Here is a 24,539-nt window from a genome sequence, read left to right on the forward strand (position 1 = left end):
TAATTCTTCATGCTGAATGTGATAAATTAACTGAGAATCTGGAATTCTCTTCCATCTCAGTGATAAAAATGTGCATTATCAGCTTGAACGGGACTTCTCATGGCAAGTACAGCCCCAGGATGTGTCGAGTACTGGGTTTGCATTGAGATAAAAGTTTGGTGCCAAAAAAACTTGGCAGTGGGATTTATTCCAGCTGGATAAACAGTGTGTTGCTCTGCCAAATTATAACTTGAAGAGAAATTCGTTAGATACCTTTATGAGAGATTTACAGAGACTCCAATTTTGGGCTCTGAATTAACAGCTCAGAGGAACAAGGAGGATTATTTGAAATCGTTCCCAGAGGGCGAGTTCTTTAAGCTCTTACTCACTGGTTTTGAAAGAGAAAAGAGGAACTGAGCAGGGGAGTCACACCCTGCAGTTTGCACCGTGAGTAACTGGGTGTGAAACCAGGGGAGCTGGGATACTCTTGGCCATAGATGTTTCTCTGTTTCAGGTTAACTGAGCCTTTACCTTCCACTCCCCAAATCCCTCCCTCCTTGGTTTCAGTGGAATTCCTCTCACTCATTTCTTATTTACTGCAGTGGAGGCACAGCTGGTGACTGGCTTAAAGTCTTTATCAAGAAACGATTTAAACATTGTTCATGTATGAAAGCAGGGTTTTTTTCAATTATTCTGTCATCTAGAATGTAAAATACGCTGCATTAACTGGAAAATCTCTGCTCTTCAAATCTCATACTCAAGGCACAACATTTGTTGCTTTCTGTTTTCTCAGTAAATCTGCATTTCTGTGAGTGTTACACAGCTTTTTCAGAAGATTTAGTGCCTAAATTAGGCCTGTTTCTCTCAGTTCATGAGTCTATGGACTCAAGGCTTCAAGTTTCTCATCACAACATACACAAATTGCTTGAACTTCCATCAAAGCAGTGCAAGGCATTGGGAAAACAAGGAAATAAGGAATACTCACCATGTATTAAAGTCAGTTTTTCCTACAGACTGATGTTCACTAGCTCACCTATCTGCAACAGTAGTATTAATATAAATAAATACACAAATATAGCAGTTTGATGCATTTGCAAACTGAACATCAGGCTTGAAGTCACTGAAGTTCAAACCTGTTTTACAGCACATTTAGAACTCAACCCTGCTTTTCTCCTTGAGACATGCTGGTATGCCAGGAAAAGCATTTGGAATTTGATTTATTGGACCTTATCAAGTCCTACTGAGGTGTAGATCAGTGACAGTAATGACCTTTAAGGCTGGATCCCTGGGCTTCACTGCCTGGAGAGGTTGGGTGTGAGCAGCTTTAGCTCTTCTACAGGGTGTGTTTGTGCATGGCCTGGCCACGAGCAGCTGGAATTCTGTGTGGGCAGATCCAGAAGGTGGAAGGAGAGCTTTGCACTGGTGTCGGTAATTGCCCCGAAGTATGAGGGTGATGTGGTGACATCTCTGCTGCCGGCTGCCTCCGGGGGCAGGTGGTTTCTGCTGTGCCCCGGGTTTGACTCAGCACTGCCAGTGACGCCCGAAACTGTGAAGGTGTGACAGAAACGAACAGGCTGCTTCACATCCCCGCAGTGGCACAGCTCCATCCCTCGGCACAGCCAGTCCTGCGGGGTCACAAACGCTTCTGGCCACCTTTGGGAACGGGGACAAATGCACAAGCAGCCCGGGTGACATCCCTGCCAGTACTTGAAATCCCTTCACTGCATCTGGCCCAGTGAAGCTGCCATGGGTCTGGTGGTGTTCCCAGCTGGGGGTAAGCAAACTGGGAAAACAGCACCTGGGAGAGGATGACATCAAGCACGGACCAGGTTTCCAAACCCACTCTGCTTCAGCAAGAGGCTCTTGCACCCTGGATCGTCCTGATGGGGAAAGGCCTGAGCTGGGAACGTGCCCGGGTTTGTCCTTGTGTGCAGTCCCCTCCTGTGTCCTTGTGTGCAGGTGTGGGTGTCCCCAGCCTGCCCCAGCTGAGCGGTGCAGGAGGGAGCGAGGAGGTGCAGGTCAGGGGGTTAAGCTGGAGCAGGTCCCAGCAGAGCCACTGGCACAGGGGGGACAGACGAGAACAGGCTGTGTCCTGCAAGGCTCACGTCAGGGACAGATATAGCTCTGGCTCTGGCAGGAGGACATTTGTCACTACAGTGAGAGGCCTAAACTATTTTTAGAGCTTTCCTCATGAGTCTGCAGCTTTGAAGGACAGAAAAAGAAAGATGAGGCTGGCTTGGCTGGCGAGGCTCACCTGGCTGTCGTGGGCAGGAGCTGAGGAGTGTGTGCCAGCAGGGACAAGCCACCTCCAGGAGCTGAGGAGCACGTGGACATGGACAAGCCACCAAGGGCAGTTCTGTCATGACTGTGGCACTCAGCCTGCACTCAGTGTTGGGGAAGATGAAACAGGAAAGCCTTATGATTGCCTGACAAAAGATTTTGGGAATGTGAAAACTATAAGCGACATCGAAATGAAGGCCACCTTTGAGATACCAAGTCTTAGTTACTGAACAACTGGAAAACAATGGTATGGCCGACTGAAGGTAATCCCCTCTTGATGGAACAATACCCTCTGCTTGCAGGCAGGTCCAAGGGTCAGAGCAGACCCTACTAGCTCAGCAGAAGGGGTCCAAAGAGTAGTTTTTAGAAGTTAAGATGTAACACTCTATGGTAATATAAGAACTCTTATAGGCTGTATGTAAATGGTATAGGATTTGTATCTTGTATTAGATTGGTTAGTGACAATTAGAATATTCAGTACAGAAGATGATTTATTGTATTGTAACCAGGACTTCACCATTCCACTCTTACTTACTCCCTTACCCCCTTACTCTCTTACTTGATTCCACTCTACTTACTCCCTTACCCCCTTACTCTCTTACTTGATTCCACTCTTACTTACTCCCTTACCCCCTTACTCTCTTACTTGATTCCACTCTACTTACTCCCTTACCCGCTTACTCTCTTGCTCTCTTGGGCCTGCTCAGAGCTGCCAGCTGCAGCTCTAAGCAGTGCCCCTGTACCCACGCCCTTTGCAATAAACCGCATGTTCCAAGATCTGACTTCAGAGATCTCTCGTCTCCGTCCATCCCGACCGTCCGACCCACCCAAGCTCCTGCACTCAGCCTCCTGAGGGAGCGACTGCAGCGTTCCAGTCCCAGAGCCCCCTCGCTGTGCAGCAGGAGCCACAGGTGCCTGTCCCGGCCAGGCTGCTGGGACACAGCGCGGCTCTGCAGCGTTTGCGAGCCCAGCGAGGCCCCGTGTGAGCACCCCGAGGCCACAGGCCCCGTGTGAGCACCCCGAGGCCACATCCTGCTGCGGGGACAGGGCTGTCACCGAAACCCTCTTATCTGATGGCCTGCAGAGCAGCTGCGCTGGGACGGAACTGGCGAGCTGCAAGCAGCCCACCAGTGCCAGCAGGTGCTTCCCCTGCACAGACACAGCCGGTACAGACATGCTTCAGCTCATGTAAATACCCAGCAAATCGTTCACCACTTCACCACTTGCATATTTGCATTTACTGAGCTGTGATCAGCCCAGGGTGAGGGTAAGGCAAGGGCAGGGAGAGCAGCACTGTCTGTGTGCATGGTCAGAGGAACCAGGGAGGCTCTAGGGCTGCTCAGATGTGCTCTGGAAGGGCTCAGAGGGGCTGACACCCTCTCCTGCTCTGCTGCTGGGTTTTTGTGGCCACAACTCACTGCTGTGGTAGTAAGGAAGAGCTCTTCGTGTGTATAAATGAAAAAAGCTGCTTTAATGTTAAACAAGTGGTTACTTCTATCATCCAAGTGCTAAAATACCAGTTGGCAAAGCAAGGAGGGCACAGAGCAGAGTGAGTGTAGAGCTGGGGGTGCTGGCCCCTTTTTTCCCTGCAGGAATGAATTCCTGTCATGGTCTGTGAACTCTTCAAGCATTTTTTTCACAGCTTTGCAAATTTGTTCTGCTTTTAAAGCATTTTCAAGTGTCTCCTTAACCTCAAGAGGTCTTTTATGCTATTTTTTCCTCCTCAGAGAATGATTCACAGCAGAAAGATCGGGGCCATCAGGTCCTTGCCTCTTCATCTACTGCTCTGTCAGGGACTTTATTTCTCCTGCAGTATTTGAGTGAAATCTCCACTGAACTCTGAGTCAGTGGTGAATTTCCCATTGATTGCAATAAAGTGTGAAATTCTGTCCTTACGGGCGGAGCGGGACAGTGCAGGAAGGCAGCACAACCTCTTTGAGGTGTGTCTCACACTGACAGAAGGAAGAGGGTGAACTCTGTCAGGATATTGGGGAGAAATTCTTCCCTGGGAGGGTGGGCAGGCCCTGGCACAGGGTGCCCAGAGCAGCTGGGGCTGCCCCTGGATCCCTGGCAGTGCCCAAGGCCAGGCTGGACATTGGGGCTTGGAGCAGCCTGGGACGGTGGAAAGTGTCCCTTTAAAGGTCCCTTCCAACCCAAACCATTCCATATAAAAGCTCATATTGTACCTCAACATTCCAGAATGTGAAACAGCTTTTACTGTTATATCTTACTAATGATCTTTTGACAGACTTCACTGTGGTCTGGGGTTAACTAAATGCCAAAATGTAATTCCATTAGCGATTTGCCTGTGGTGAATTTTACCGGCTTTGTTTATATAGGACAGCTGTATTTGTGGGCTTTTCAAGGGGTTGTTTGCCATCTAGTGGGTTGCTGGGATTTTGCAGAACAGCCTCAGGATGGTTATTTTTGTGTCACCCCCTCAGCCACGGGACGGGCAAAAGGAACATGGACAGCAAGAGCCTCCCCAGCAAAGGGAGGGGAAATCAAAGTGAGAATGTGTGGGCAAGATTTTCCTTACTGATATAACAGCAGCAATACTGAACACCCCCGGATATTGCCAGCCAGCCCATGAGCCATTTGTAAATAAAAGAAATTGGTTATTTGAAGTAATTAGTTATAGGTGTCAGCAATAAGCTCTCTGTCCCCAGAACACCAAGAGAAAATTGGCTTTTAAACATATCGAAGGTGTACATTGCCAGAGTGCAGTGGTGTATAAATTTAGTCTGGGATATTCATGTCTCAGAATATTTTCAGTTCCTGTTAGTTAAGGGAATTACGCAAGGGAATAAAATGAATTTTAAAAAATCATGTTAATAGGTCATTTATGAGGATGTGGGAAGACATTTTGTTCAAGGATTGACAGAGATAGGGATGTCTGCCTTTATGAGCAACGTTCCCCACAGTGTACAGTATCATGTATTAGAGTAAGGCTTTTCTTTAATATCTATGTCTCCATTTAGTCAACAGTATTGAGTAATTCTGTCACTCATTTTTGGAGCAAATCAGAGTCTGAACTCTGAGATTCCTAAAGATGCTTTAAGCCTTCTCTAGTTTCTGGAAAGACTGACAATATCATTTTCTAGTATTTCCCTAAATTATTAAAGAATGGGTTTTGGCAAGTATATATAATAATAATGCTCAGCAATCTCTGCAAAGCCTTTTCCAAAGTTCAGGTGACAGAAATCCTCTATAATAAATTCCTGAGCAGTCTCTTTTACAGGGCCCTGCACCCAGCAGGAGGCAGCACTTTACTGCAAAACAACCCAAAACTTCACAACATTTGTGAGTGACCTCAGGTAAAACTCAATTTTGAGGCGAATTAAACTGGAAAAAATCAAAATAACACCCACGGTGTGGTGCCTGTCTCCAGCAGCTTTGGCAGAGGCTGTACAGAAGTTAGGAGTGGATCCTGCAGTTCTGATCCTCCCCCAAACAGGGGAGGGAGGCCGAGGGGCTCAGCCCCTCCAGGGAGAGGGTGGGAAGCTCAGGGGTCTTTAGGAGAGAAATTCCAAATTCCTCCTGCACTAGTTGCAAATAGAACTGTACTAATAAAGGATTCTGTCGGGTTCAAAAGGAGTTAATTATGATTTAGTGGCCCTTTTGTGCCTGCAGGTATTGCCAGGAGGGCTGGAAGAAAGACCTTCTGACCCTGTTGGGCAGCAGAACAAGACTCGTGGTGATTCTACACTCAAACCGTGCCAGACGCCTGCTCTGGTGTCACAGTGGAGCCCCAGAAGGGATCAGCATCATTCAGTTGTTCCCTTAAAGCCCGTTTGCATACATCATTATCAAGAGAAAAGTCACCATTTTCTATAATTGTCATCTTTACTGCACTGGAGCTTAATAGAAGAGCTGAGTGACTCAGGCAGCTGAAAGCATTGGAATCTCAGCCATGCATGGAGCAGTTCTGGCTCTCCCATGCCCCCCCCACACCAAAGCACCCAATTCAGGGTTTCAGACTGATGGATTTCACAGGCTGGGCTCCCCCAAATTATTGCCCCTTCCCTCTGTCACTGGAGCAGAGCAAGGCTGTCCCTAAAGCTCTTTGCTCCTTTGGGATAGCACCAAACTCTAGGTGCCGGACACTCACCTGCTTCCCTTGGGCAGCCAGAGCAGCACCTACAGGGAGGTGGGACCAGCTAGGACCACCTCCTGAACCCCAAAACATCTGGATATGAGCATTCATCTTGCTCCTGGGATTCCTCTTGAGGAGTCCAAGACCAAGCAGGCCACACCACAGCTTTCTCCAGGTCACCACCCAGTTTCCAGCACATCCAGGAGCTTCATGGATCAGAGCCAAGCACCTTGTTCTTTTAGGTGGACTTTTCCTGCCGAACATTTTTGGCCTGTGAGCCAAAAATCTCACCACCCAGCAGTCCTGAGCCACAATCCCCTCCTTCCATCAGCAAATCCTGCTCTTCCTCTCCATGCCCATTTTATCACTCTGGCACCTGCGCATTACTGCGTAAACCCCTGCAGCTGAATCTCCGTCAGCACAGGAGCCCAGGCACTCCCCTCTCTATGCCCACCTCTCCAGGAGTTCAGAAAGCCTTGTTTGCTCCACGATTTATGGGAAAATTCCAGACAGTTCTGGCAAAGTCCAGCTGACCATTCTGCAGGGCTGTTTTTCCCAAGCCACATTTTGGGATGCAGCGATGGCTGAGGGGCAGAGTGCTGTGTAACCTCACAGGTGAGCCCAAATAAAAGAGAGATGTCTCCATCACAGGACTGTCAGGTGTTAGTGGACACTGTGCTTCCATCATTTTCCTGCTGCTGACATTGTCCTGGTCCCTGCTGTCTGGGCAGTAGGACACAGAGGGATTCATGGAACCAGAGCCATCCCTGGCAGTGTCCAGGGCCAGGTTGGACAGGGCTTGGAGCAGCCTGGGATAGTGGAAGATGTCCCTGCCCATGGCAGGGGGTGGGACAAGGTGGTCTTTAAGGTCCCTCCAATCCAAACCAGTCTGAGATTCTGTGATTCTCTGAGCTGAGGCAGTCATGGACAGCTGGAAAAACAGACTCTGCTGCTGCCTAAACACCACCTGCACTGGAGCAAAGGATCTTCACACTTGCATCCTTCAAAGCAAAAACAACACCCCTGGCCACGAATGTTTTCCCTTGGGCTGGAGGCCCCGAAGCACAGCCAGGCTGGGCTCTCTGGGTACGGCTCTGTTCTGTGACACGTGGCCTTCTCCTGTTGTTTACTCCCAAAGAAAGCCTCGTTCCACCAAAGGCAGGCCTGGAGCCTTTGGCGGGAGTGTTACGTGGTGACGCAAAGTTATCCTTTACAAAAAATCCCTACGAACAAAGGACCCTCTTACAGACACATCTTTTCCACGAGGAGCTGCCAGTGAAAAACAGGGTTTTTTGCTCCCAACCTGGAGGCACTGGCGTTCCCTCTGTGATCCTGGATTTTCAATGACCTTTACCCACGCTCTGGGTGGCAAAACCACATCCAAGGCAGTGGTGGAGCAGTGCCCAGGGGTGGCTGTGGTGCCACCAACCCCAACGAGCCACCTTCTCTGACACTGCCAGCGAAGGCATGGCCTGGTTGGGAAGGACCCATTCATCCCCTCTAGGACAGACAGCCACCACGTGTCCACGCTGATTTTCCTACTGAGGAGGAGCCAGAAGGGAAGGGCAGGGCAGAGATCAGGAGGCAAAGCTTGGCTCTTAAACAATAGCTATTGTGTAAACATATTTTTATTTCTGTCCTAAAAAAAACAAGTGATTTTGGTGTGTCCTAAAAGTTACAGTCACTTAAATGCCAGGATTATCATAGAATCATAAAAGGGTTTGGGTTGGAAGGGACCCAAAGACCATCTCGTTCCATGGGCAGGGCCACCTTCCACTACACCAGGTTTGTCCAAGCCCCATGCAGACTGGCCTTGAACACTTCCAGGGATGGGGAGTGAATATCCACAGAAGATGGACACAACATTTGTATTACAATGTCCACATTTGTAGAAATTGAATTCAGATTTCAATCTAAATCTTGGGATGTCCTGAGACTGTGAGAGCTGTCAGGGCTGCCTGGGCCCAGGGGCATCCCCTGGAGGGGCCGGGACTGGGATCCCTGGGGTGGTACAGAGACCCTGGGCTGGGGCATTGGGGGTCCCAGGTGGGGGACCCAGGTGGGGCCAGCCAGCCACATCCATGTCCTGGCAAAACCAACCCCAGCACAAACTGTTTTGAGAGCTCCAGGTCATTTCAGTGAAGCAGTCAAATGAATCAAGTCTGATTTTCCTTCTTTCTTCACCTAATTAGACAGTGGGGAGATTTATGGAATAATTGAGCCAGCTCAATGTAGCTGTAATTTGACATCTAATTAATCAATGTCCTGCTCCTTCACAGGTGCAATACAAACCCTTCCTAACTGCTGCAGGCATGTCTCTATTGTTGCTGTGGAAAAAAAACCCAGTCAAACCCCATTTCTTGTTTCCTCCTGCCACTGGAGCATGAAAAGCCGCAGGAATTCTGTCGTTGCCCCCAAGCACCAGGAGCGACGTTGCCGGGTGGTCACATCCCACAGCTCCCACGGGATGGCCTCAGTGCAGGCTGCTGGAGGCACAGTTGATTCCTGATGCTGCTAAAAGTTTGGGAAGCAGCTTTTCTCCCCAGAGTACTCCTGGCTGCTGACCAGGTGTCCATGGGGAGGGAGGGCATTGTGTTCTGCAGCTGGCCAAGCCTGGGGAGTGCAGGAAGCCGTAAAGGTACCACCAGGACATGCAGGGATCCAAGGAAAATTCTGGCCCTATTAGAGTTAATAGGAGTTTTGCGTTTGACCTCAACAAGGTCAAGGATTTTACCCAAGGAATATTAGTCATCAGCATTGGGATGAATTAGAGGACTTGTCAACAAGAAGCAGGCAAGGTTAGTCCCATGGGTAGCTGAGCTTGGAATTGGAATGGCTGGAAAAATAATGTCCAGCTTATTCCATTTCTCCCCGTGCTGCATGCGAGGCCTGTGTGTGATGCCTCAGCGTTTCTCGCCTGCTCTGTTCCATTGCTGTCAGACACGCTGGGGAATGCTTTGTTCGGGGGGCAGGGGGAATTGTGGGGTAAAATTTCCTTGGAAAGCTTGCTGGAGCTGGGCTCAGCTCTCACAAACCAGCCCTGGGAAGGCAGGGTTGGTGCACAGCCTACGGTTCCTGTTTCCAGGCAATCCCATCCAGCAGAGCCCATGGAAGCGCAGGGGGCTCGGGGGGTGCACACCCGGCCAGCACCGCGGCGTGGCCTTGGAAATTCCTGCTGGGATTTGAGAATGTGACCCACCTGGGCCTTAGTCAGCACAGCAAAAATGGCAGAGAAATTGGAATTTGTGTTTCCAAGCACAGGCTGTTAGCACCAGGGAGGGAACAATGATTTAAGCAGGAGGTTTGTGGGTGAAGGCTCCTGTTTGTCCCTGGCTCCGGAAGGTGTGATCCCACCATCGCATTCAGGCGTGGATGTGCCTGTCTGGGCAGGAAAACCTGACCAGCACGGCCTAGGTGTGATCAGAAGGAGCTGTTCGCAAACACTTCACAAGAAGGAACACAGGAACTTTTCAGGGAATAACAGAACCAAATAGAGTATTTGAAACACAAATGATTTGCTTGTGAGCAAGAAAGAAGTTTAGCCCAAGTAGTTAAATTTGTTACAGCAATCAGTGATTACCTATCATTTGCCTGGCTAAATATCACTACATTTCATATTTATCTTACAAACTTTTACCAGGGAACTGCCTCGTTCTCCATGTTCCTCTGAGCTGCAGAAACCAGTGTTGTTCCTCGTGGTGTAACTGGGCCTGGGAGTAGCCACAAGCGCCGCTTTCCCTTCAGGAATCCCAGACCGGTTTGGGTTGGAAGGACCTTAAAGCTCATCCAGTGCCACCCCTGCCATGGCAGGGACTCCTCCCACTGTCCCAGGCTGCTCCAAGCCCCAGTGTCCAGCCTGGCCTTGGGCACTGCCAGGGATCCAGGGGCAGCCCCAGCTGCTCTGGGCATCACCGACACGCAGAGTTCTGAAGGAAGGAAGTGAATCACATTTTCCCCTTTTCCCCCCAGCAGCCTGTGGCCTGACAGTCTATTCCCCATTTCCCTTCTCCTAGCAGTCCTCCCAGAAGGAAATCACCACAGCCACCCCTGGAGAGCACGGGGAGGCTCTGGGGCCGTGCTTTGCAGCTTGTTTTGGAGTGGCGATCACGGCTGCTGAGACATTCCTGGCAACCCTCTCGGCCCGCTGTACATCACAGAACAATTCCTGCTGGCAGGGACCTCGGGAAGGGCATCCAGCCCGACTCCCTCTGGCAGCAGGGATCCAGCGCAGTAGATTCCCCAAGGACTGCACGCAGCTGGAAGCCAGCTCGTCCCACCACTGCTCCCACCCTGCCAGGGGATACTGCTCCCGTGCTGCCTGGCCCAGGGCTGGGCCCGAGTTCCGTCCCCTGTGCAGGAGTGCGAGGTGACGAGCCCCAGGTGTGAGCCAGCCCTTCCCTGGCAGAGCCCTGGCATCGTTCCCATCACCGCAGCGTCGCGCGGGCGAGGCAGCGCTGCCCCAGCCCAGTTGTTCCTGGGTGTTCTTGAGGCCACACACTCGCCCAGACTGGCATCCCTGAAGGGTAACCAGGATGTGGCACCAGAGGCATGGGGCACATCAGCTCCTTCAGGAAAACATGGGTTATTGTCCTTGCAGAAACATGTTCATCGAAGTGGGAGCCAGTATTCTGAAGGATTTGTTTCCTGGAGAAGTGGTGGTGATCTGTGAAACTCAGGTTTGGAAATTGCTCACATTGGGGAGTGCTCAGGTCTGGATTTTGGTTTGGTTTTCCAGCGTTGGGCTCAAGTTAAATCCTAAAGCTGGGTCTGTGCCCCCAGTAGGTGGAAGGTACTGAGGGTGCTGGTTTGGACTGGGAGCTCTCCTCCGTGGCAGAGTCCTGGAGCTGTGGGCTCTGAGGGGGTGTTTGCATCCAGTCCTTTTTCCAGGATGTGCCCAAGGACCCTCAGTGAGCTCTCAGTGTTGTCATTGCAAAGGACCAGGATGGGTTCTGCAAGAATGAGCAACAGAGAAAATACTGCACAACCAGAGCTACCAACATGTTCCTGGTGGATATTTGAATCCAAAATGTTTTGGATATTTAAATCCAAAGTGTCTCGATATGTGTTGTTTGAAAAAGAACCAATAAAAGCTATTTATACATTTGCTTGAGAAGTCCCCTGCTCTCATTCTACACTCGATTGATGATCTCTGTGTTTCTGCTTTTAGGAGGGTGACTGGAAGAAGTTGCCAGCTGAATTTCTCTTTCATTTTCCTCCAAGTTTTAATTGAAGTCAGGAGAAGTGTGGCTGAGCTCCCTATTTTAGGGAATTATTTCCTGGCACAGCACCCGGGGTGTCTCTAACTCCAGAGCAATGCAATCCATATTGTTCCCATCACACTGAGGTTGAAAGGAAGGATGTGAGTGCCCGCTGAGTGCTGGTGCCCAGCCTGGGACCAGCAGGGGACGCAGAGCTGTGTTTGTCCCCCACACGAGGTGCATCGATGACATCCTTCAGAGGTGGCAGACTGAGGCTTGGCTCCAAGGGTAGGAAACACGGAGTATTTTGTCTGTAAAAGTTGTTTTTGATGGCCAACTCACCGTTAGCACTGAACTCATCCCGGGGTGGGTGAACTCCGGGTGAATTACAGGATGTAATTTGAGCGCTCAAGGCCATAAATCCCCAAGTTCTCACCTATAAATTAACTTCATTCTCCACAGACTCAGTGGTTTGTCCTGTGGGCAAGGTGAGGATTTGTTGGTCCAGGTATTGAAAATTAAATGGATGAAATCTCCTTTCCTCATCTGCCAGGCCTCCTGTGGAAATTCCCATCGTGTGTCTGTCTTCACCCTTGCCCTGCTGCCTGTTCTGTGGTGGGTTTCTGTATCTTCTGTGACTAAATTTAGCTTTAACAAGGTTCTTCTGATCACTTTGCCACATTCCAGGATCTGACATCTGTCTCCATGTTTTAGCTGATACAAGGATTTTCAGGAATTTGAACATTTCACATCTTTCCCAAGAGCACTGGAAAGTCTGGAGCCAGTTTTGAGCCTTTTGGTTTTACTACCCACCCCACACTCCCTGTGCTGAGCCCACGGGTGGCCTCAGCGTCTTCCTGCAAGTCCCCTGGAGCAACACTGTCCCCTGGGGCCACCACAATGGGAAATGATTAAAAATTATGGGAAAAAACCAAGCAGGGGAACACAGAGATCCCCAGGAGTGCAGGCAGCCAGAAAGGGAGACACAGAGGAAGCAAACAGCCTTTAAAGTTCAGCCTGATTTCCCTTTCCCTGTCCGTGGCAATTCCTTGCGCTGGCACAGCTCCAAGGTCCAGGGTGTTTCTCCCCAGAAGGTTTGAGGGTGTTTGGATGGATCAGGTTGAGAACCCCCTCTGTGGAGCTGCCAGCTCCTGTGAGGCCCGGGCAGCCCTGGGCCCTGACCTGGCAGCAGAGCTCGGGCACTCCCGTGCTGCCAGGAACTCATTTTTCCTCATTCTAATTTGGGTGAATGCTCATTCCCAAACATTGGCATCTTACCTGTCAGGATAACAAATTACAGAGCTCTGGCAGCCGCAGAGACAAACACCAGGAACACTCAGAGCTTGTAAGGGATCTGACTCCAAGGACAAACATTTGCATTTCATGGGACAAGATTCCCAGCTTTGAGCCATAAACCTGCAGAGCAACCTCACCAAGGGAGCAGGAACCGAACCACCCTGGTGGATCCCTCAGATCCCACTCCCTCCACACCTTTTCCAGCCTCAGGCCCATCCTCCTCCTCACACACTCCACAGGCAGACTGGGGTAAGGCCAGGAGCATCCCTGCTCCAAACCTGCACCCACTCAGTGGAAGGTACGGAAAAAAGCATTTTTTCCTCATTTTTCCACATTTCCCACAACCATGTTTTGCCAAAGATACATTTTGCTAGGTTGGAAAATTTCGATTTTATTTCTACTCAGCCTTGAGTGATCTCTGAGCTCATTTCTTTGCTTGCAGACCTCTCCTTCCTTTCCCCCCCCCTCTTTTCCTTTCAGTCTCTTCTACAGCGCTTCCTCCACTTTGGAATCATTTGAAAGTAACAAAGAAAATCAAACAAACTGGGAATTTTCCAGATTTGCAGAAATTTTGAAAAGTTACAGAATGGAGAAGAGAAAAAAGAAAAGGAAAATCTAAAAATTACATTCAGTTACAAAGTAGAGCAAAAGCAGGAAAAAGAGGGGAAATCAAACCAGTTAAATATTTAAAATTATTTTCCAGCTGTACAAAAATCTTTCAAATTGCCCAATTTAAACCTGAAAGCAGCAGCATGGACACATAGAAACAATAAAATGATAAAGTCCACTGGGATTAAATAAGGAAAATTAACTTTTTACATCCAAGTGTTTGAGGAAAGCAGAAAGTCCTCATTCCTGGAATTCTCTTGGCAGTGTCAGAGACCTGGTGCATCTCAGGCCGAGGGGTTGGCTGTCTAACCACGTTCCCTGGCTCTCAGGCCACCAGGCTGAAGAAAAACCCCTGGATTTCTGCCAGGAATGTGGCAGCTGCTCCTGCACTGGGCAGTGTCCCCGTGCCAGGGCACGCTCCCAATGGCACTGGCTCCCCGGAGGCGTCCTTGCCCTGCCGGCCCTCTGGCTCTGCAGGCAGCTCTCCCTGCTCCCTGTGGCTGTCCCACAGCTCCTGGGCCACAGGGTCTGGGGGTGGCCTTGTGGCCATCCCGTGGTGCCATGCAGGTGTGGTTTGGTGGCCCCAGGGCTGCAGGCAGGTGGTGGTTACAGGCAGGTGGTGGGTACAGGTGGTGGTTATAGGTAGGTGGGTACAGGCAGGTGTTGGTTACAGACAGGTGTTGGTTACAGGCAGGTGTTGGTTACAGGTAGGTGGTGGTTACAGGCAGGTTGGTTACAGGCAGGTGGTGGTTACAGGTAGGTGGTGGTTACAGGTAGGTGGTGGTTACAGGTAGGTGGTGGTTACAGTGGTTACAGGTGGTGGTGGTTACAGCAGTGTTGGTTACAGGTAGGTGGTGGTTACAGGCAGGTGTTGGTTACAGGCAGGTGGTGGTTACAGGTAGGTGGGTACAGGCAGGTGTTGGTTACAGACAGGTGTTGGTTACAGGCAGGTGTTGGTTACAGGCAGGTGGTGGTTACAGGCAGGTGGTGGTTACAGGTAGGTGGTGGTTACAGGCAGGTGGTGGTTACAGGTGTTGGTTACAGACAGGTGTTGGTTACAGGTAGGTGTTGGTTACAGACAGGTGGTGGTTACAGGCAGGTGTTGGTTACAGCAGGTGTTGGTTACACAGTTGGTTACAGGCAGGTGGTGGTTACAGGCATGGTGTTACAGGTGGTGGTTACAGCAGGTGGTTTACAGGTGTTGGTTACAGACAGGTTGGTTACGGTAGGTGGTTACAGGTAGGTGGTGGTTACACAGGTGGTGGTTACAGGCAGGTGGTGGTTACAGGCAGGTGGTGGTTACAGGTAGGTGGTGGCCTCGTGGCTCTGGCGCTCGCGGGCCTGCGCCACGGCCACGTTGAGGCACTGCAGCCACTCCTCGGCGTTCTTCTCGTCCTTGGCTTTGAACACGTAGCTCCTGCTGTCCGTGAAGATCTCGAAGGCCCGGGGCAAGCTCCGGTCCCGCCGCTTCTTTGCCACCACTTTGACGCTCTGCACCTTGCTCAGCTCGATGGGGCACTCGTCGGGGTCGTCCTTCTGGAACACAGGGGACAGAGCAGAGTTCACCTGGGGCAGGAGTCACCCAGCAGCCAACAAACAGCTGAGGGCTCTTGGGAGTGTCCCAGGCCAGCTTGGAGGGGGCTTGGAACAACCTGAGATAGTGGAAGGTGTCCCTGCCATGGCTAGGGGATGGAATGAGATGGGCTTTAAGCCCCCTGAAAGTTGGGGACGCAGCAGTGACAGCTCCTGTGCAGCACGTTGGCTGTGGCTGTCATGTCCCTTGCTCTCCCCTGCCATGCACTTTGCGAGTGGAAGAATTACCACGGGCAAAACTGGGGGTAAAAGCCTCTGGGAGTGGTGTTGGGGAGCAGGGAAAGGGAGCAGTGCAGCTGGTGGGCTGTGACTCACGGATTTGCCCTTCCGGAACAGCAGCTGGTTGCCAGCCAGGGTGAAGTAGCGCGTTTTCCACCTCTTGATAAACTTCCAGCGGACCTGCTTCTCCTTCAGCTTGCCCTCCATCAGGGGCTGCCCGTCCTGGTTCACAACTGCGGAGGGGAACACACGGCCAGGGTCAGTCCTGCCCTCCCTTTGCCCCAGCCAGAGGCTTGAGCTGTGCTGCAGGAAGGCTGTTCTGCCTTCCTCACTTTCCTCAGCTCTCACGTCACAAAGACAGCTCAGCCCTCAACCATGTCCTGCTGGGGAGGCCAAGCAGATGGAGCTGACAGCTCCCTCTTCCATCTCTTTTCCCTCAGCCATCCCAAACTTCTCCCCACCACTACAGCTCCCAGTTGTTCCTCAGCCCTGTGATAACCATTTCTGGCCTTGGGCACTGCCAGGGATCCAGGGGCAGCCCCAGCTGCTCTGGGCACCCTGTGCCAGGGCCTGCCCACCCTCCCAGGGAACAATTCCTTCCCAGTGTCCCATCTAACCCTGCCCTCTGGCAGTTTAAGCCCTGACATCTCCTAGTGGTCTCTTTTTCCTTTCTCTTCTATCTTCACACCGACAGCCAGGTCGCAAAGGACCAGACAGACTGGAGGGCAGTGCAAGGCATAGGCAACCTGAGAACAGATGTTTTTGGATGGGATGTTTGCCCTGGAGCCCATCCCAGCATGTGTCAGAGGGGCAGTCATCCCTGGCTGGCCACTCTCCTGTCCCTCAGCCTCCACGTCCATCCAGCCCTGCTTTTCCTTCAAAGCCATCTGCAGCTCCTGGGCCCAAAGGCCGGTGAGGATGGAGGTGAGCGGGGTGCCCAAGTGCCACCCAAGGGAGTGCCAAAGGCTTTATGGCTTTTTGGGCACCCACCTCCTGTCTGGAAGAGGGCAAACCAAGGCCAGCACAAGGCATCAGCTGTAGATGAAGGATGTGTCCTTCCCCCGGCGTTGTTTTCCTTGGCAGCGGGGTGGGCGGGGGGTGCAGCGTGGACTTGTGCAATTTCCTCAGGAAAGACCGTAAATATTCCTGTCTCTGCAGATAGGGAGCGTTTGGAAGGAGATGGATGAATGAAAAGGGGGTTGGCAAAGCCTCAGCGCCGGGGGGGAGCTGCAGCTGGGATTTCCACGACAGGAGCAGGCCGTGCTCTGCTCCACGCAGCCACTTCAGCCCTGGCCCCACAACTGTTCTGCACATTTTTGAGCCAGCACCGATGTGCTGGGTCACAGCACCCAACCTGGCATGGGACAGAGTAAAGCAGAGGGTTGCTTTCTCCCTGTATGAATGTTGTCACTGCAAAAGGGGACAAATTCACCAGGAAGCTGGCTTGGGGCTGCACCCTCTCCCCACACGCTCCTTAGTGGGACAGAGCCACGTTTTAGTGTCCCCCTTACTAAAAACTTTGCAATTTTGTTAAATACTGTTCTCTGCCTGGCTCCTGGTCCCAGAGGAACATCCTCAATCCCACTCCAGAGCAGTAGGAACAGGCTTTAACCAAACTAAGAGGGGTAAAGCACAAAAGGCTCAGGGGCCAGATGATACTGAGATAGTTTGTGGTCAGGGGCACAACATGAGAAAGGAAGTGAATGTGCAATTTTGGCCTAAAGTGAATTTTTATGGCCAAAATCTTTCAAACCCAGGATTTGCTAAGAAATGTTGATCTCTCTTTAAGGAGCCAGTGGCTTTAGGCAGTGCTATGAGAGGACTTCTCCTGGGTATCCACTAAGAAGCCTGTGGGGAGTTCTGATGGCAGCTTCCAGAGCGGCTGTAATGAATCCGATGCCAGCATGTCTGAGGGGCTGATTAGGAGAGAGATATTCATGCAAGATAAGAATGGAGCTCTTTTCCAATATTTTTCTAAGTCCTTCTGCTTGTTTTCCTTGCGGTTGACTTCACAGAATCCCAGAATAACTCAGCTGGAAGAGAGCTCGAGGGGTGTCTCCTCCAGGCTCCTGCTCCAAGCAAGGTCACCCAGGGGATCAGACTGGGTTGCTCATGGATTTATCCATGTGGGACTTGAAAAATCTCCACATCATCTCTGGACAAGCTGTTCCAGTGCTGGATATCCTCATGGTGGGAAAGCTCTCCCTTGTAGGGAACGGGAACCTCTCCTGCTCCAGTTTGTGTCTCACCCACAGTGCTGACAAGGGCCTGGCTCTGTCTCCTGGGTGATCTCCTTAATCATCAAAAGTTATTTACTGTAATATCGAATCCTGGAATGCTTTGGGTTGGAGGGACCTCAAAGCCCACCCAGTGCCACCCCTGCCATGGGCAGGGACACCTCCCACTGTGCCAGGCTGCCCCAAGCCCCAATGTCCAGCCTGGCCTGGGACACTGCCAGGGATCCAGGGGCAGCCCCAGCTGCTCTGGGAATTCCATCCCAGCCCCTCCCCACCCTCACGAGGAACAATTCCTGTCCAAATATCCCATCTAAATATCTCCTCTTTCAGTTTGAAAAGGTCATGAAATACCCAAAGGTCTTGAAATACCCATTTTTTCTTAAATCATCTCAGTATAGACACACTAACTCCAGCTTAACCCTGAGTAGTTCCCGTTGATGTGTCTGTTGGAATTTTCTATTTTCCATCTTGCTTTCTTTGCAGAACTACAACACATCCAGCTCTAAGTAGGTTGGGTACTGAATAAAAAGTTGAAAACCCTCCAAACTCTTCCAAGATGAACTTGAGGCAGATAAAACCCAAAGCTTTAAATCTTGCATTTGATGAAACATAAAATCCTCCACAAGAATTCGTGAATGATCTCAGTGATAATAAACTCCTATGAACGTGAAAGAATGGAATGTGTGGCAGATAAATGCAATTAACCTCGGGGAATATGGATTCACTCTCTTCCATTAATCACCACATTGGGTTTTGCTGAAAACCTGGAAAGAAAACATCGCTGGATGCCACCTTTTATGATCTTCCAGTGAGCATTAGAGCTGGGCTCCTTCATTTCCCTGGATAATCGGCACTGCTGGAGGGAGATAAATGTATTCCCAAGTTAATGTGCTGTAGGCTTTTCCATGGCGTTGCAGTTTCCCAGAAGAATTCGGAAGCACCCTCAGTTTTCCCAAATCCTGACTCCTTGCCCCTGGCTCCTGTGCAACCCCTGGGATCCCTGCCTTGCTCTGTGAGCTTCCAGAGGGGGAATGTGCTGTGATTCCTCCTGTGCAGCCCCTGGGATCCCTGCCTTGCTCTGTGAGCTTCCAGAGGGGGAATGTGCTGTGATTCCTCCTGTGCAGCCCCCTGGGATCCCTGCCTTGCTCTGTGAGCTTCCAGAGGGGGAATGTGCTGTGATTCCCCCTGTGCAGTCCCCGGGATCCCTGCCTTGCTCTGTGAGCTTCCAGAGGGGGAATGTGCTGTGATTCCCCCTGTGCAGCCCCCGGGATCCCTGCCTTGCTCTGTGAGCTTCCAGGGGGGAATGTGCTGTGATTCCCTCGCCGGCTCTCCGGTGGTTTTGAGGAATGTTTTGTGCCAGAGCTGGTGAAGCCCAGCTCTCAGTGCAGGGGGTTGTGTCAGAATGGGGCTCCCAACAGCCAGCTTGTCCCAACAGGAGGAATCCTCGCATTGTCCAGCATTCCAGATGCCTTGTGGCTGTGCTGGAATGGCCACGACTGGAACACACGATGGAGTGAGCTGGTGCTGCTCCCTCTGAGACCAGGGCACCTACATGTGTGTGGGCAGCTGAGCAGGATTTGTGGGAATGCTCCTCCTCAGTGGCAGGAAAAGCCAATTCAGGGTGATTTAACAGCACTGCTGGAAAAGTGTGGTTGTACAAGACATGCTCTGGAACCAGAAGAATGCCTGAGAAAGAGCCAAACTTTCTCTAATTGTCACCGTGGGTGCATCAACCACTTTGCTTCAGCCTAACTGGTTCTTTCCACACAGGATCAGCTTCCAGCTCCAAAAACCCTCCCAGCTACAGCCAAACAGGAATCATTCATCACAGAATCATGGAATGGTCTGTGCTGAGAGGGACCTTAAATATCTCATTCCTCCCCTGCCATGGTAGGGACACCTCCCACTGTCCCAGGCTGCTCCAAGCCCCAATGTCCAGCCTGGCCTGGGACACTGCCAGGGATCCAGGGGCAGCCACAGCTGCTCTGGGAATTCCATCCCAAGGCCAGGTCAGGGCTTTAAGGCAGTGTTTGCCCGAGTCTGGAGGATAAATGGCAAATTGCAACACGGCATCCAAAAAATGCAACAAAACCCCACATGAACCACCCAGCAGACAATAATAGAAAAAGAATTTGCCTCTGAATTCCTTCTTCAACAGGAATTTGGTTGCTAAACAGCATTGCTGAGAGGAAGAAATTGCTTTCTTGTCTCTCAAAAGTATTTCAGATTTCAAAGGGTCTTTCCCACTCCGGAATGAAAATAAAAGATGTTTCACAGCCTTTAAATTCCCTGCCAATCCAAGGAGACCCCCAAATCCTTTCTTGTGTCAGATCTTACAAACCCAGAGAGACCCTGCAGGGTCTCCCACTCTGCCACGAGCCTTCCCAGCTGCCACAGCTCTGCATCACCAATACAAAGGTGGAGTTGTCATTCTCTGCAAATTTTTATTCCACTGAGCTCCCTCTTCCACGTTCCTTTCCTCAGCTTCCACGTGATCCATTCGAGGACTTTATTTGCTTGGTTTTCTAAAGGCCTTTGGAGCTCAGAAGCAAATCATGATACTCAAAATGAGCCTTACAAGAATCCTTTTAAACTGAGACAAAGAGAGCAATTGCTCATGAACAGGACAGTCACAGCCAGGAGAGCAATAGGGAGGCAAGGCTGGACTGGTTAAATGTCTTTGGAAATTCACACCAAAGTGATTTCATTAAGCTTTGACATTTTAAGCAAGAGACTCGTGTTCCTCATAGCTCGACAGCACTGATGTGATGGAGAAACCACGCTGAGACCACTGTGGAGGTGAAGCTCTAACTCAGAGCAAGATTCCTTTTCTGGCCCTGGAGTCCCATGGCAGCTGGGGAGGGAGGAGATGCTCAAACCCTCACGGAATGAGCACGGGCAGCCTGGCCTGCAGCAGCAGCTGGGCCACTCCTGCAAGACTTCGGGGTAGATGCAGTCCAGAGAGACACTAACTGTTAAAATAAACAGCTGAAACAGCCAATTATTCAAAAACCTGGCCAAAATAGTCAAAATTCTTGGCCAGGATTGGTCAGACTTTTGCAGAGTGGCAGAAAGCATCTAAGAACAAGACATTCCCCTGCCTGCCAGGGCACTGATCTGAAACACATGGGTGCCAGAAAGCTTCAAAAGGAGGGCACCAGGATATTTCACCTGGGAAAAAGGTTATTTTTTCCTATTTTCCACTCACCCTGTTTTCCAATACAGCTGAAGCATTATGCCTTAAAAACACTTAATCACCATGTCCCTAAGGAGATGGGCACTGGGATTAAATTATATTAAAGCAAATAATTCTCAGAGTGAAGATGGCAGCAACCAGCTGTTGTTTCTATGCCAACATCCCCTGACTTGTGGCACCTGGGCGGGCTCCAGAGGACCTGGGATGTGGTCCAGGAGATGCAACTCCTTTATCTGGACACTACAGGGTGGGTGCAGAGCCCTCCCACTCGCCAGGGGTCAGGGATGGTGCAGATTTGGGGTTGTGTCCCTCTAAGCACACACCAAGTCAGGTTTGGGCCTGACTCTCACTGAAGATGAGTTTAATGGAGAATTCCAATTAAAATAGACACTGGAAAGTTTGGTTTCTCCTTTCCCCACCATAACCAGACACCCAGCATGACCTGTGAGCTTCACCCCATCCATTCCAGCCCACCTGTGACAGAGGCAGGAGCCCTGTACCTGTTGCCTTCTCGGGGTTGTTGCACATGAAGCACTGCCAGGCTCCTGCCTCCTCGCTGTACCCGAATAAGTCAAAGAACCTCACCTCCTCCAGGTGCATCTGAACGTTCTCCAGGTCCTGGGACAGGAGGAGAGAAACCAAACTCGTGAGGTGAAGCACTGCTCAGCCACCTGCTCGGAGCCCCAAATCCAGAGGGATACAGAGGCTCCTTCCCACATCTCCTGCAGAGGGACAACTGCCAGGGCAATGTGCTGGGCAGGATGGGTCTGTCTCTCCACCAGCAGCAGCAGCTGAGCCATAAATAATGGATTAGGGAGGCAGGGGATGGTCTGGGATTTGTTTCTCCTCTCCCACGCTGCTGTCAGCAGCCAGGCCTGTTTTCCAGCAGCTGAACCACCTTGGAGCACGAGTGTGATGAGGAGAGACCGAGGGAGCTGGGAAGGGGCTCAGCCTGGAGCAAAGGAGGCTCAGGGGGGCCCTTGTGGCTCTGCACAAGTCCCTGACAGGAGGGGGCAGCCGGGGGGGGTCGGGCTCTTCTTCCAAGCAATAAATGATAGGACAAGGGGAAATGGCTCCAAGTTCTGCCAAGGGAGGTTCAGGTTGGATATTGGGAAAATTTATTCATGGCAAGGCCTGCCCAGGGCAGTGGTGGAGTCACAGGAGGGATGTGTGGATGTGGCACTTGGGGACATGGGCAGTGGTGGCCTTGGCAGTGCTGGGGAATGGTTGGACTCGATGGTCTGGGAGGGCTTCTCCAACCAAATGACTCCACGGTTCCATTACCCCAGCCCTCCCCCAGGGATGTTTCAGTGCCCCAGAAGGGTCTCTGCTGACACCCTGCTGCCCCACGGGATCCCCACCAGAGCAGAGTGATGAGCCAGGGCAGTGGCACTGTGTACCCACAGACAAACCCCTGGCTTGCTCAAAGGAACACCCCTGAGTTTGGGAAAGGCAGAGGATTCTCACTGTGAGGTAATTCACGCCACTGCAAAATCCAGTGTGTTTTAAAGCCCGTGATTTGATGTAACACCAGACTGTGATCCCACACCTAAACAAACCTCGGTGTTCAGCAACAGCAGCCAAGTCCCTCACTTGGGGAGGGACACTGCCAGCCCTCAGAACCCCTCCCGTGTACTGGTGTGGGGTCTCACAGAGCCGAACACCAGCCCTGCAGTCCAAGGAAAACACGGATTTACGCAGTCAGGGGGGAGACACCGTCCCCTGCCAGGGCTCTTAATCCATCACACTGCACAAGGCTGTGGAGGGATGCAGGATTCCAGCCTTTCCAGAGCAGCTGTACTCAAGGAGAGGCAGCACAGCACGGTCAGTGGCTTGTCCTGCCCCCAGCTCCTGCTGTGGCACCCTGGGGGACACAAGATGGGCAAAACAATGGCACTGTAGTCCCTGGCCTGGGCAGGACATTACAGGACACAGGGATGAGGCTGCACACAAAGCCTGGGAGCTTCCCCATCCCGTGAAAAAATCTGCTGATGGTTGCAAGGAGCCAACTCCAGCCTGAAAGAGAGCAAATGCCACTGAAATATCAGTGCAGAAATCTGCCTGTTCCACTCTGCACTCGAGCACGCTTGAAATAACCTGCAAGGGGCCACTTATTTCAGGAGGGGAAGCCTGGGGGAAAGCCTAATTGGAGAGAAGAGATTTATCTCACCCCCTTGCTCCATCACCTTGAAAACCTCGAGTCCATTGTGCCAGCGTGGCCCTTCCTTCTGCCACGTGAACCGAGGCAGCCACGGGGAAAGGGGAGAACAGAGCAGCCCACGGCTCCAAAGTGTTCATTCTGCTCTTGCAAGGCTGAGCAGCAAAGGAGCTCTGAGGGCATCATGGGGGGCTCATAAAGCAGTCACCATCTCAGCACTGCCACAGGGGAGCCAGCACAGCCCAGCCCAGCCCGGGCACAGACAGGACTTTGATAAGGAGCCGTGGAGAACCCGGCGGAAACCTGGGAGGATGCACATCTGGAAGTGCTTTGCTCCTGGCACGTCTCGAGCCGTGTTGAGTAAATGTTTTCTGTGGCATGAAGGGGCTGCCCAGTGAAACACGGTGTGCTCTGTGGGAGCCAGGTCCTCGCTGCAGCTCCTGGCTGGCTCAGGGATCACCACAGTGCTGCACGTCTGAGGATACTGCTCAGAATTCAGTCTGGAGTAGAGCACTGATGTCAAACATTAGTCTCCAGGTTTGAAAAATGCTTTAGAATCCGTATTGGAAAAAAGTTTATCACCTTCCACTGTCCCAGGCTGCTCCAAGCCCCAATGTCCAACTTGGCCTTGGGCACTGCCAGGGATCCAGGGGCAGCCCCAGCTGCTCTGGGAACCCTGTGCCAGGGCCTGCCCACCCTCACAGGGAGGAATTCCTTCCCAATATCCCATCCAGCCCTGATAAAGCATTTCAGACTCTGCTAGAAAATGCATAAAACTTAGTATCAAATACAGCAGACAATGTTGATGCTGCATTTGCATCAACATGTTTCAAACCATTTAAAATTAAAAGTGCTGTGCTTAATGAAGCAACCACACCCTCAGAGTTTTGCTTCCTGGAATAACATTAACAAATACAATAATTTTGTCCAATAATTCACAATATTTGAAGTCCTGTTAGCAATGGGAAGAACTTCTGAGACGACAAATTCCCATTATGGCAGAAGCTGAGGAAAGCAAGGACCAGGTCATGCAGGAAATGTTCCAGGCAGATTTTTTTGAAATGCAAAAGCTTCATTCCCAGAAAACTGAATGGAAATTGCACTAGAAACAAACTTGGGTTCTTAGTAGTAAACAAAACCAGAACAAACTCTGGTTCTGTATTCATGAACAAAACCAAACCAGAAAGTAAATCCCGCAGCAAACGGCCAGGACTGGACCCTGAGCAGGTCGGGTGTGTTCCAGCTGTCCCAGGGCTGCTGGGCAGCCGCAGCTCCCGCAGCTCCCCGGCTCCAATCACTGCTGGATTCCCCAACCCAGCAGAGATCAGGATCTCCCTTCCAGCTCTGCTGTTTTGGGAACTCTGGGATACTGTCATGAAGCGATGAAAGTTCCCAGAACAGGCAGACTCCCGGATCTGAGCACTTCCAGGCTTATGCACCCCCTGCAGACGAATCCTGTTTGAGGGTGCTGGGCTGTCCTGCAGGCTGTGTGTGCCTGGTGCCCCTCATCCCATCTGTCTGTGGAGGAATCCTCTGCCCTAAGCTCCTTATTCCCCCCAAACTCTTCACGCTGCACCAGCTCTGACTTTGGATGAGTGGAGCTTGGCAGCGGCTCAAGTTAAGCCCGTGCTGAGCAGCAAAGCTGCTCTAATGCCCCTGGATGAGCCAGGCCTGGATT

At 51.3% G+C, this 24,539-nt stretch overlaps 1 protein-coding gene across 6 annotated transcripts in view; it reads right to left on the reverse strand.

The window, feature by feature from the left end:
• Positions 1 to 14,699: 14,699 nt before the first annotated feature.
• The window catches only part of VEPH1 (ventricular zone expressed PH domain containing 1), a 60,667-nt gene continuing 50,827 nt past the window's right edge, over positions 14,700 to 24,539 (reverse strand). For 4 of the 6 annotated variants that reach the window (XM_039557183.1, XM_039557184.1, XM_039557182.1 and 1 more), the window contains 3 exons: positions 21,204 to 21,321; positions 15,367 to 15,503; positions 14,700 to 14,994 (listed from right to left, as the gene is read on the reverse strand). In XM_039557183.1, coding sequence (XP_039413117.1) covers positions 14,758 to 14,994; positions 15,367 to 15,503; positions 21,204 to 21,321 — 492 coding nt within the window. In that variant the 3' untranslated portion in view covers positions 14,700 to 14,757. Of the gene's footprint in view, positions 14,995 to 15,366; positions 15,504 to 21,203; positions 21,322 to 24,539 lie in introns of those variants that run through there. The other 2 variants (XM_039557186.1, XM_039557187.1) reach the window with 2 other exon arrangements.

Source organism: Corvus cornix, chromosome 9 (genome assembly GCF_000738735.6).
Source record: "Corvus cornix cornix isolate S_Up_H32 chromosome 9, ASM73873v5, whole genome shotgun sequence".
NCBI classification, from domain to species: Eukaryota; Metazoa; Chordata; class Aves; order Passeriformes; family Corvidae; genus Corvus; species Corvus cornix.